Source organism: Plasmodium berghei, assembly GCF_900002375.2.
Source record: "Plasmodium berghei ANKA genome assembly, chromosome: 9".
Classification (NCBI taxonomy): domain Eukaryota; phylum Apicomplexa; class Aconoidasida; order Haemosporida; family Plasmodiidae; genus Plasmodium; species Plasmodium berghei.
In genome coordinates this window covers 1352461-1365342 of record NC_036167.2, presented here as the reverse complement: position 1 = coordinate 1365342, position 12882 = coordinate 1352461, and the positions used below count along the sequence as shown (strand labels likewise).

The window sequence follows — 12882 nt, the reverse complement described above, 5'->3', positions numbered from 1 at the left end:
GTCTATCCACTCACTTGAATTACTAACTTTTTTATTAAATTATATATTTTAAAAAAAATGCAGTAATAATCAAATAACAATGATATAAAATCAAAATTATGTATAACAAAATATATCAAATCGCCAATTAGAAAGTGGAAAATGTTTTAGACCATTTCTATATATGTACACATATATAACTAAACAAAATAAAAATTAAAAAAAAATTCATTATGAATTATTATTACAAAAAAAAACGAAAAAAAAAAGCGGCTTCATTTCATCGTCACTCTATTATTTTTTTTTTCCCGCTAATTTTTACTTTTAGTAATTTTCTTATTTTGGGTTAATTTTTTTTCCACAACTTTTAGACAAATCATTAGTTTTCCAACGTTCCATAAAATATGCGCAGTGTTACCAACAATGGTATGTTAATTGTAAGAATAACATTATAGTATTTTTTTTTTTTTTTTTTTATTCATAAATACAAAGGTACACTACGTAATTAAGCTACTTCCACGTATATATTTTATGCAATAATCATAATAACATGGAAAAAAAAATATTGAAAATAAAAAAATAATAATAGATAAATTTATCATTTAAATTTTTGGGTATATAACATAATTTTTAAATCTACTAAATTTAGGAAAAAAAAGAAAATAGACATACATATATATATATATTGTGTAATGTAAATATTTATATTTTTTAGCCTTATAGAGCCTAGTTATATTTTCAATATATTTAAAGAAAATCTTCTACATAATTTTTTGTTAATAAAATTTGAAACAACTTGATAACTGTTTCACTAATTATTTTCCATATTTTTTTAGTAACCTTTTTGGAAACATACAAAAAAAATAAATATGTATTTTGTACTATACATGTGGCATATAGTAAGTAATACCCTTTTTACACACACACACTTTTTTTGGGAAATAATTTCATAATTTTTAAAAACTTAATGAGAAAAACATAAAGATTTGGTTAATATTATTATGAATTTCTCATATTTATTCACAACTGATATTTCATTTTTTATTTTTTTTATTTTTTTTTTTTTTTTCATGTTTCCCAAATAAATTTCTTTCCTTTACAGCTCTGATGTAAGATTGAATAACAATTGCTGCATAATTATGTGTATCTTCTTTTTTTTTAATTATTTTATTTCTTTTTTCTGCTAGATCTTTTAAATAATTATTTTCATCTTGTTCTAGCTCTTTTCTTTTTATAATACTATCTAAATCATTTTCTTGAATCTTGCTTTTTTGAAGCTCAGTATGATAGTATGCAATTTCTAAGGAAATAAACAAACAAGTATCCAAAGTAGAAAACTGATAAATTCAAGACATCCATATATAGATAAAAAAACATTAACAAGGATTAATAAATCTAATTGAACAAATTATAAATTATACATATAACAAAAAAAAAAAAAAAAAAAGTTGAATATAATTTTATGAACTATGTGATGTAGAATACCCGTATCTATTTTCCTAATTTCAGAATCTAATGAATCTATGTAATTTTGTATATCCAATTCTAATAAATTATTTTTTTTTACTAAACTAACTTCTAAATCTTGATATGTTTTAATTTGATTTTCATATAAATTTTTTGTTTTTTCATATATAGTATTAATTGTTTCTAATTCTTCTGGTATATTATTTACAGGTAAAGTATTTAATAGTTCTTTTATTTTTTCTTCAGAAATTTTTTTAAATTTTTTTATTTCATCCTCTTTATTTATTAAAATAGATTCTAAGTTTTTTACATCATTATAACTTTTGTTTCGAATTGTTTCTAATTCATGATTTAATCGTTTTTCTTCATTTCGCATATTATCTTCTTCTTTTTTTAATTCCTCCAAAACTTTTAATCTATCATATTTCTCTTTAGCAGTTGTTTGAAATTTTAATAAAAATGTTCCCTATAAATGTGTATGGAACAGATATACTATATATCTGGTATATACATATATTTTTTTTTTTCGAAAAAATCGCTATTTCTCTACTTTGCTACCACCACTTAATTTGTCTTACCTTTAAATCTTTGATAATATGAAGAAACTTGAAAAAGTCATGATTTTCTTTATCATTCAATGGCTTCAAAGCCCTTACCAAATTATTATTTTCTTTGAATATTTTGCACAAAGTAGATGAATATTTTTTTATTTTTTCAATCAACTCTCTATTTTCTTTATAATTGGAAATCTGTTCACACTCACTACTGTCAGTATCATTCGTTTTTTCATTTTCATTTTTAAGAGTCTCATCAATTTTTGATAAATCAGTGTGTTCATATAATTTATTTAATTGTATGATATTCTTAAAATATCGTAAAAATTCTTCAGAAGTTATATCCAAATCAACTTCGTTTATTTTTTCTAAAACCTACGTTGTTATCATCAAACAATTTGTTTATTATTTTAATAGTAACACCATGCTAAATATATATTTATGATATTTTTTTTATTTTTTATGCCTTTTTAAATGCTCCAATTTTGTGTGCATATCCACATTTCTATATATACAAGCATACTCATATTTGTGCTTATTTTTTTTCTCACCTCTTCATTTATAAGAGATAAATTTTTTATTTTTTTTTCAAAAATTTCTATAACATTGTATAAATTATGTGCTTCCGTACCAATGAATTTATCGGGGTCTATCATTTTTCTCTACTTTTTATATTGTCTTTTATTTTCTCTATATTTTTCAATTTAATTTTTATTCAAAAATAAAAAAATATATCATTGTTCTCATAATATTTACAAATTTAATATTAGCATAATAACTTTTTATAAAAACATTGTCTAATTCTCCCCAAAAAAAATATCAGAAAAAAGGAAAATATAAAGTGATATATACATATGAGTGCACACATAACACCAAATATATCATGAGTCTCTAATTTTTTTTTTTTTAAATCCTAAAATATAAATTACTAAAAACTATTATTCCCTATTATATAGATAATGCCCAGTGCCCCGTATGCATATTATCTATATATTTCAGCTTAAAATTACAAATATATATATTTATTGCACTTTATTTTCATATATAAAAAATATTTTATTTTTCAATTTTTTATTTTAAATCAGTCAAAGTTGATAACAAAAACATTTTAAAAAAAGTGTAGCAAAAATATATAAAATAGTAATAAAAATTAAAAATATATATCAAAAATTTTTTTTTTTAAATAATTCATTATTATTTAAAAAATTATCGAACACCACAGGTCTCCGTTTCCTTGAAATAAATATAAAAGGATACTGTTTTACAAATTTTAATTATGTTAAAAATATGTTTTTCCCCTAAAAAGTAAAATAAAGAAAGAAAATTTATAATTATATATTTATTTGTCAAAAAAAGTACATGCACTTTCCCATTTGCTTATATAGGGATACAATATAAACAGTCAGTTAAATTTCACACATATTTATATATCTACATATTGTAAATATATAATTAAAAATATTAAATCAGTTAAACAATTTGTCTTCATTATTATCAGAAGCAGAACTGATTATGTTTCATCATTTTAATATTTTTATTATGTGATGTGTGTGTGTGATATATATGTAATGTAATTCTCACGATTTTAAAATATTAACAATAGTTTATGTTTATTATCACAATAAAATTATTATCAAATTGGGGATTCATCATCATTTTCAAAATATATTACCTTCATATAAATAAAAGTGAGAAAAACATAATATATCTAGATTTTTGCAACAGCCTCCTCTGATGGCTTGCTTATTTAAAACAAAAAAATAATAATTTGAATTCATTTTAGGAAAAATCCTTTTTTATTCCCTTTTTTAGTATACTTTTATAACTTCCTTAATAATGCCTACACATTATTCATTCCAGTGTCCATACATAAATTGCTAATTTCTGTAAAAGTAATAAAACAAAATCGGAATTAGTAAATATTTTTTATTACACAATGAGATTCGTTTATTCAAAAACATGGATATATGAATTTATTACGATTAATAAAGTATTCGGGTGAATATATATGCTTTAATATTTCACTTGTTATTTGATGGTGATTTTTTTTTTTTAACAATATTTTTAATTTTGCTATTTGCTCATCATTTACTAAACCTGTTGGAAATAAAAACAAAAATATATATCTATTGTATGTATGCATGTATAATTAATACAATAAAGCGAATGAACTGAAGTAATAGTAATGCCATATAATAATAATACTTGAAACTCAATTTGAAATCTACAAATTGTTTTCGTGTCAATTTATTATAATATATTATTTATTTTATATCAGATAGGGATAACTGGTTAAAAAAGGTATCTTCAAAATTAGCAAATTTTTCAGATGCCAAGCGTACGATTTCATCATTTAAAATAAATAAATATTGCATAGTCATTGTTGTATGTATATATATACCACACACATTTATGACTATTTTTTCTATTTCGTATAACACTTAAATAATACAAAAAAAACACATCGAAAATAATTTCTATAAATATTCCATACCTCTATAATTCTGGATTAGGGTTAATAATGATTTGTGCCAATTTATTGTTAATGGACTAGGATAATTTTCAAATGTTAAAAAATAATCAACTGACTTTTCAATAAACTATAAAAAAAAAATAAGAAATATATACAAATTTTAGAAATAGCTTAAATAAAGACAAAAATAAGTTTTGTTATACTTTATATACTTTGTACACTTTGTTTACTTACTTCTTTAGAAAAAGCATATTTTTTATTAAAAAAAATAGCTAAAATATATGAAATGTGAGAATTCCATTGGAACTTAAAAATGTCATTAAGGCAACAAGTTACAATATTTATTGATATACTCATTTTTTGAATAACACTCCCAAATATCACAATTTGTTTTTTGGTAGAATCCTGTAAATAAAAACAATAAAAGCATGACATATAATACACACAAAAAATTGTTATCATATAGTATACAAAAATGCACTATATATATATTTGCGGTAATTGCTAATTTTAATCAGTTTGGGGCAGTACTATTGTCTTCATTTTTTTTATTATTCAGACAAGACTAATCATCATATAAAATTTATCCCGCAATTTTATTTTTTATTTGCACACAAACAAAATGTAGAGAAAATATTTCATTCCCTCTAATATATGTACAAAATATTTGGATTATAGCCATATTTTTCTTACTTTTAACAAAACTGGATACAAAAGGCCTTTAAACCATGCTTTTGATTTATATAAAGATTTTATTAATGTCTTATATAAAAATCCATCAAGCTTTTTGTTTAATTCAATGTTTTCTAATATTATGGGTAGTAAAATATGCTTATAATATATACATACATCTTTTTCTTTTAAACCAGATGAAAACAATTTGGTTACTTCAAAAACTGCTTGTGTTGTCCATTTTTTTGGAGTTGTTAATAAAAGTAATTCATACCATTTTGGTGATTTTACTAATATTGTAAGGGCTTGATGCAATTTTCCTTTTTTGTAAATTGCTAAATTTTCTCCTACAACCCTATAGCATTTTTCAACCATTGTATCTATCTTCGTTTTCTATAAAAAAAAAAAAAATAAATGCAATGTAATTTATTTTTCATCATAAAAAACAATATTATCAATAATAATAAATAAATATATATATATATATATATATAAAATAATAATTTATATTATATGTTTCTCTTTTATTTCCATTGTGCACAAATTTGTACTGCCTAAATTGTTTAAAATTTTAAAACATTTTAAGCCCTGATTTTTGCCTCAATGTTATTTTAAGCAATTTTATTTTTATTTATTTTTATGTATTTTTATTTAGCACCCCATATTTATTTTTCTGATTTTTTAAAAGTACAAAAATAAATAAGGGTGTTAAATAAAAAAAACAAAAATAAATAATGGGGAGAATGTTCTACATATATGAGAATATTACATTCCCGCATATGCACACAAAATAATATACATTGAAAATAAAACTGCTCGAAAAGTGGAATATATTTTACAACTTATTTATCCATTTTTTATTATTACCTGTTCAGAATCCTTATTAAAGTCATTTAGTTTATTATTTGAACTATCTACAATATTTCCTTCCCCCTTATAACCATTTTTATTGATTTTTATGTTTAAATCTTCTAATATATCATTTGGTCCTTCATAACTATTAATCATATAATTTTGATTTGAATTTATTTCATTATCATCATAAAAATTTGTATCATCTATAACTTCATTTTCTATGTCGTCATTAAATTCTAAAAATTTATTTTCTTGAGAATTGTTGAAATCGATTATATCATCATCATCATAATCTGAATAATCATTTTCATTTGTTATATTTGCTAATTTAATAATTTTATTTAATGTGTTTTTTTTTTTATGTTTTTCTGTTAATTTTTTGTTTTTGTTTTTTTTTTTTTTTAATATCCCATTTTTTGAGACTACAACATTTTTTAAATTTTCTTCAAATGTCCCAGCATGCTTTTGTTTTTTTCTTACTTTAATCTTCGCCATTTTTATTTATTATTTTTTATTAATATTTTTTTAAATATATTAATACATAAAATATAAATAATAATAGTAAAATTTCGGGATGTTATTTGAAGGTATTAATAAAATTAAAAAGTTGATAAACCAATTGTTTGTGGCAACTTGAAAATATTATTTACATATATTGGGGCATATATAATATATACATAAATGTAGAATTTATGTTTTAATATTTTCACAGAAAAATTAAATAAAACTTAAACGAATATATTTTATATATTGTACATAAACAAGTAAATGCAAATATAAATATATTTTCCCCTACTACACCAGCATACAATAAAAATATGTCCTTACATAAATTTTATATATTCATATTATTCTTTAAAAAAATATTATATACATAAAATAAAGAGAAGTTATAATTATCACAAGGTACATACAAATACAAAAAAAAAATAAATATATTATATATTTAAATAAAATATTGCAATGCGCAATTTAGTTTTATTTTTTCGCCTTTTTCAAATAAATCAATTTAAAAAACAGCATATTATTTGGGCTACATAAAAATTGCATTTAAATTTACAACTACATATATAAAAACAATAAATAAACGCTAATAATAATAATTATTATTATTAAATTATTATATAATAAAAAGCGTTTTTTAAGTGTACATGTTTAAAGGGTATATCAAAAAAATTATAATATAAATAATATATTGTATAAAACATGGAAACAATAAATGCTTGCTTTAATGTGCGACATTTAAGGATTATATCTATATCAGCCTTATAAACTATAATGGTACATTAAAAATATTTATAAAAAACAATTTTGTAGAAACAATTATCAAAAAAATTTATTTATTTATTTTGAAAAATATATTATATGTTTTGAAAAATATATTATTTGTTTTGAAAAATATATTATTTGTTTTGAAAAATATATTATATATTTTAAGCATACTATAGCCATTTTAAGAATACTATAACCATTTAAGAATACTTTGTTATTTTAAAAATACTTTAGTTATTTTTATGGTTTTTTGTTAACTCCATTTTAAGTACCATCCATTAATTTGTTAGCTTCCTATATTCACAAATATTATGTATATTTTTTTTTTTTTTTATTTCCATTTTGGCTAGCCCAAAAAACAATAGTGACGTAGTTGTATAACTGATCGATCCGGGGCTTAAAATTATTTGTAAATAAAATTAAACCATTTATTTTATTGAAAAAACTTATTAATTTCATAAAGGTTTAAAATAACTGTGTAATAAAAAAATATGCAATCATGAAATATTAGTGATTAAAACTTGGGGCATTCTATTAAATATTGCTATTAATAATATTTATTCCTTAAGCTATTTTTCCGCAATTTTTCCGCAATTTTTCCGCAATTTTTCCACAATTTTATAAATACAATTTCCTATTTTTAATAAAATATGTATCTTTGCAATTGAATACATAAATTAAAAAAAATATATATAGACGTATTTACCTATGTTTGTAGGTAAAAAATATAAGAAAAATTGTACAAGGATATCGAACAGAAATTGCTATTATTTTTTGTGTTTTCCTTCTTGTTATTAAAATTGGCATATAAATAAGTAAAGTGTTTTATACGTTTTTAAAAAAATCAAAAGAATGAACTAATGTTGTAATCCCCCCCACTTTTTATGAATAAAATGATTTCATTTCTCTGAAAAATGCTTTCATATATTTTCTCGCATCCAAAATAATAATCAATATAAATTGAATAATAGTTTGCTTATTCCCAATTTTTTGTTATTAATTATATAAAAAAAGAAAAGTTTATCATCATCTTATTCTCTCTATATATTTTTTTTCTTAAGGAAACCCACCAAAATGAAAATAAAACAAATTAAGACCTTTTATTAGATTGGCATAAATATTATATAAATAGATATTCAATTATATCACCGCACACAAATGTTTAATTTCCATGAATTGTATTTTTGTTTAAATATTTAGTTCTTTTTTCCTACTTTATTTTTTTATTAATATTATTTTCTCAGATTATATATATAGTATCATCAGCTATATTTTTATATCAGACATATGCTTGTCAATAATTTTAAAGTTCATCATAGAAAATAAAATTAATAATAAATTAAAAAAAATTAAAAAGGCATTTAATTTTTTTTATATTTCGTTTAAAAAGTTTAAGGATGTATATATATATATATATATAATGTGGTGATATAGTGGCGTGCATGAATTGATTTTTATGAAATTGGATATTATATTATAGGAGTATTTAAATAATAATTCACCAAATATTCAATATCAAATTAATTATAAGCATTTTTATATATAACTTATAAAACTATAAATTATATAGTTTACATAGTATATATAACTAATTGAGTATTTTTGCAAACTAATATATAATGCATTTTAATGATATCACCAAAATTTTCATATACTTTTTAAATATAGAGCTACACTATTATATTAATATACATACTATATTAATATAATACAATATTTACACTTTGCTCTTTTATAGGTATAAGGCAGTATAATTTAAAAATTTGTTAAACATAACAAAAACAAATTTAGGGAAAAAATTCAATTATGGATTATTTGAAAATAAGGAAAATGTTTTCTACATTATAAATTTTTTTATTATTCACAAAATTTATTTAATATTTTTCATTTAAATATTTTATAAAAAATAATATATAATATGTATAAAAAAATATATTATAAATATTTAATTTCATTATTAATAAATTGCAAATATAATTTTACAAAAAAAAATGCTTATATGAATAATAAATAAATGTTATAGCCATTAAGTAAAAAAGGGGCATACATTAAATAACCACTGATAGCACTAATATACAACATAATAAAAAATAATAATATATTCGTTTGTAGTTAATTATATATAATATTATGCGTATTCTTCATAGCGAATTAAAAATTTATTTTCGAGAGTAGCGCTAATAAAAACTTAAGAGCATATACTAAATAATGTATATAAATAAGCCCATAATATATTATTATATATATATTCCTTATTATTAGAAAAATCCCTTAAGGTCGTAAAACTTATATTTACTTTTTCCCCACTATATTTTGCCATTTTTAAGTAAAATATACAATAAAAGATTATTTTTTATAAGAAAGGGAAAAGGGCTAAATATACTCATAATATGTATAAGTATTTTTTATGCTATTGGCATTCAAAAAAAAAAAAATTATAAATAAAAAATTTGGATAATATTAAAAAATTATAATTTAGCAAATTACATATATACAATATTTATATGTATAAATAATAATATCTAATATATACTCTTCGTAAAAGAGTTAATTGTAAATTTATTGAATTTAAAAGTAAAATTCATAACATTTTTTTTTGATCTTTATTAAAATGGGAAGGAAATCAACGATAAAACCTTCAACTGGAATAGCAGGTTAGTTTTATTTACATAAAAAATTATAGATTATTATATTGGGGCATTATGTTTAAAAATGGAAAACACTTTTATTTTATATCTAAGCAGTATACATATTTTACGTTACTACATAACTTTCCCTTAAGTACATAAATATATTTATGCTTATATATTAACCAATCGATATTTAAACGTGCACATATATATATATATATATATATTTAACTCATTTACATAATAAATGTTGACATGGTCATATGTACAACATCCCATTTATATGACATGATAAATACTAAATACAATTTACAATTATTTTGCATGGATATATATAAATTAAATATCACAAATATAACGTTGTTGCTATTATTTGAATAATTTTCAAGACATTTATATGCATATATTATGAGATTATTCCAATATATACATATATTCACTATACATATCTTTATTTCTTTATTTAATTCAGTTGGTTTTAATAGCGGACATATTGTTACCAAAAGGAGTGTCAAGAAAAGTATAAAAAAAAAAAAAGTACCAAAAAACAAAGATTTAATAAATGATGTTGTTAGAGAAATAGCTGGATTTAGCCCATATGAAAAAAGATTAATTGAATTGATAAAAGTAGGAACATCAGCAGCAACTAAAAGAAGCTTGAAATATGCTAAGAAAAAATTAGGCACACATAAAAGAGGAAAAGCAAAAAGAGAAGAGATTCAAAAAATAGTTATGATGCAAAGAAGAAAAGCCGCAACTGATAAGCATTAAAATTAGAAAAGGAAGAAAAAAAATATTATTTATATAATTAGTATTATTAGTATTATTATTATTATTATTATTATGATGATGATGATTACGAATTATTTTTCCTCATCTTTTTAAATCGTATATAAATTAAAATTTAGCTGCAAAATGGGCCCATTCTATTATATATACAATTTTTTTTCAATATTGTTAAATTCGTTATTCTTATTACATTGATATGTACATTTTTGTACTATAAAAACAATTCATAATACTTTTCTTAAATTTTATTTTTTTTCCTTTTTATATACTTAAAAACCATTTCATGTTATTTATATTTATTACACACATGTTTTTCAACTATATAAGAAATAACATAATTTAAAAGAAAATATTAAATGTAAATTTAATTCTAGCAATCACGATAATAAAAATAAAACTAAAATCAAACAAATTATATATAGAATAACAAAATAATATATAATTATTTCTTCATTTTGTATATTTTTTTAATATTTACATAAATTATGTTCATAACAAACACGTTATTATTATTAGCGTTGTGTGAAAAGCTATAAAAAATAAATTTTCAAGGTTTTGTGATAAAAATGAAAAAAGCTCTTTGGGAAAATGGTGTAGTAATGCCTTATAAATCACACAACAAAATTGCATTATTATTATTCTTAAAATTTATATTATATTTTTACCTATTTTTTATCATTCTCAATAATCAATAAAAAATTCATCTTATCTGCATGTCGAGCTATAATCAACATATATTTTAAAAACTACAGCATGCATATATATATATATATATATATATATATATATATATATATATATATATATATATATATATATATATATGAATACATGTATATTTCATCTTGAAATACATCATTTTACATGCTTAAATTGGGAAAATATATTATATATGTTTTTTATTCTCATTATATTTCAGAAAATATCCTTTGGTGCATTAGGAATAATTTACTTTCTTTACTTAAAACGGTATTTGATTCAAGAGTGGGATATTTATCAAACAAAAAAAAGGGAGAGAGATGTTAATATAAATAAAGTTCAATTTTCTGAAGACAACGAAAATATCAAATCCATTTTGGATGAAGAAAAAAATAAGACATACAGAAGGAAATTTGATTACAATAAAAGGGAATGAATAGGACTATATGCGTACATTTTATATTTTTTTAAGGGTATTAAAGTTTTTCCATCTGCTAATATATTTGTTTAAAAGGCATGAATGAAACATTTTATTCATTATCTATACTGAAATTTAGTAATAATCAAGATACAATAATTACACAAATAGAGCATTTTTTTTTACATTAATTAATATATGTAAAAAGATCTATAAATAATAATTTTAATTATTTCTCACAAATTTAAAATACTTTAATCTGTTTTTGTTTTTTTTTTCTTTTCATCGTTTTTTGTGTGTACTGAAAATAACTTTATTTTAAAAGTTAAAATTTATTTAGTACAGCTTTTTTAGCTAACATACACCCCCAAAGAAACGAAATAAAAAAAATTAAAATAATATTAATTTGTACGTGCTGAAAAATGCAAATATATTTATTTTAAAGGTTTTATTTAAGGAAATGATAATTTATATCTTTTAAAATTAGTATATTTGGGGGGTATAAATTTTATTATTAAAAAATACAGATTTAAATTCTGATAAATGCTATTTATTTAAATTGCATTATTTTGTTATATGTCTTATTGAAAAATATGTCTAGTTGTTATGCTCACCTGTTTCCCTGTTTATTCATTATTTTGATGACGTTAATAACACTCGTTAGGCAATTATTGATATAAAAAACATACAACGAAATATTTTTAACTGTTTATGCGTATATGTAAATAGTAAATAATTTTCTTTGTGATTTCCACTTTATGCATGTGTTTATTCCCATATAACAATATAAGAATTTTATGCGTTTTTTTTGTTATTATTTTTTTTGTCTTTTGATATACCACTTTTTATTGCCACACCATATATATAACTTCTCAAGCTTGATAAAATAAAAATTTGTATACCTCTTTTATCCACTTTGCATTTTTTCATATAATAAAAAATACTACACATGTGCTAGCCATATGCATGTATTGCAAAATAATACGAAATATGTGAAAAGATAAAGGAATACCAAAGGATAAATAAATAAAAAATAAGCTCCAAATAATAAATAAATACATAAATAACCAAACA

General features: G+C 20.4%; 4 protein-coding genes and 4 non-coding genes across 8 annotated transcripts; 2 read left to right on the top strand and 6 right to left on the bottom strand.

Moving 5' to 3' along the window:
* Window positions 1-1013: 1013 nt before the first annotated feature.
* On the bottom strand, window positions 1014-2656 carry PBANKA_0937900 (conserved Plasmodium protein, unknown function; the record flags this gene model as incomplete). The annotated part of the gene is made up of 4 exons (XM_034564990.1): window positions 1014-1279; window positions 1465-1912; window positions 2025-2375; window positions 2552-2656. The coding sequence occupies 4 exons, from the start codon at window positions 2654-2656 to the stop codon at window positions 1014-1016; spliced, it is 1170 nt and encodes a 389-aa protein (XP_034421731.1).
* An 807-nt stretch (window positions 2657-3463) lies between these two features.
* Window positions 3464-3529, bottom strand: PBANKA_0937880. The gene has a single exon (XR_002688172.1). It is a non-coding gene; the product is annotated as a small nucleolar RNA snR61/Z1/Z11 (small nucleolar RNA).
* A 311-nt stretch (window positions 3530-3840) lies between these two features.
* On the bottom strand, window positions 3841-6495 carry PBANKA_0937800 (essential nuclear protein 1, putative; the record flags this gene model as incomplete). Its single annotated transcript, XM_034564989.1, has 6 exons — window positions 3841-3884; window positions 3981-4097; window positions 4495-4600; window positions 4708-4878; window positions 5167-5538; window positions 6013-6495. The coding sequence occupies 6 exons, from the start codon at window positions 6493-6495 to the stop codon at window positions 3841-3843; spliced, it is 1293 nt and encodes a 430-aa protein (XP_034421730.1).
* PBANKA_0937860 lies at window positions 4263-4358 on the bottom strand. The gene has a single exon (XR_002688171.1). It is a non-coding gene; the product is annotated as a small nucleolar RNA snoR09 (small nucleolar RNA).
* Window positions 4975-5054, bottom strand: PBANKA_0937840. The gene has a single exon (XR_002688170.1). It is a non-coding gene; the product is annotated as a small nucleolar RNA snoR10 (small nucleolar RNA).
* A 2013-nt stretch (window positions 6496-8508) lies between the features above and the next one.
* PBANKA_0937750 lies at window positions 8509-8594 on the bottom strand. Its single transcript, XR_002688169.1, has one exon. It is a non-coding gene; the product is annotated as a small nucleolar RNA snoR12 (small nucleolar RNA).
* A 1289-nt stretch (window positions 8595-9883) lies between these two features.
* PBANKA_0937700 (60S ribosomal protein L36, putative) lies at window positions 9884-10673 on the top strand (the record flags this gene model as incomplete). Its single annotated transcript, XM_034564988.1, has 2 exons — window positions 9884-9926; window positions 10375-10673. The coding sequence occupies 2 exons, from the start codon at window positions 9884-9886 to the stop codon at window positions 10671-10673; spliced, it is 342 nt and encodes a 113-aa protein (XP_034421729.1).
* Window positions 10674-11257: 584 nt separating this feature from the next.
* Window positions 11258-11826, top strand: PBANKA_0937600 (conserved Plasmodium protein, unknown function; the record flags this gene model as incomplete). The annotated part of the gene is made up of 2 exons (XM_034564987.1): window positions 11258-11287; window positions 11611-11826. The coding sequence occupies 2 exons, from the start codon at window positions 11258-11260 to the stop codon at window positions 11824-11826; spliced, it is 246 nt and encodes an 81-aa protein (XP_034421728.1).
* Window positions 11827-12882: the final 1056 nt, after the last annotated feature.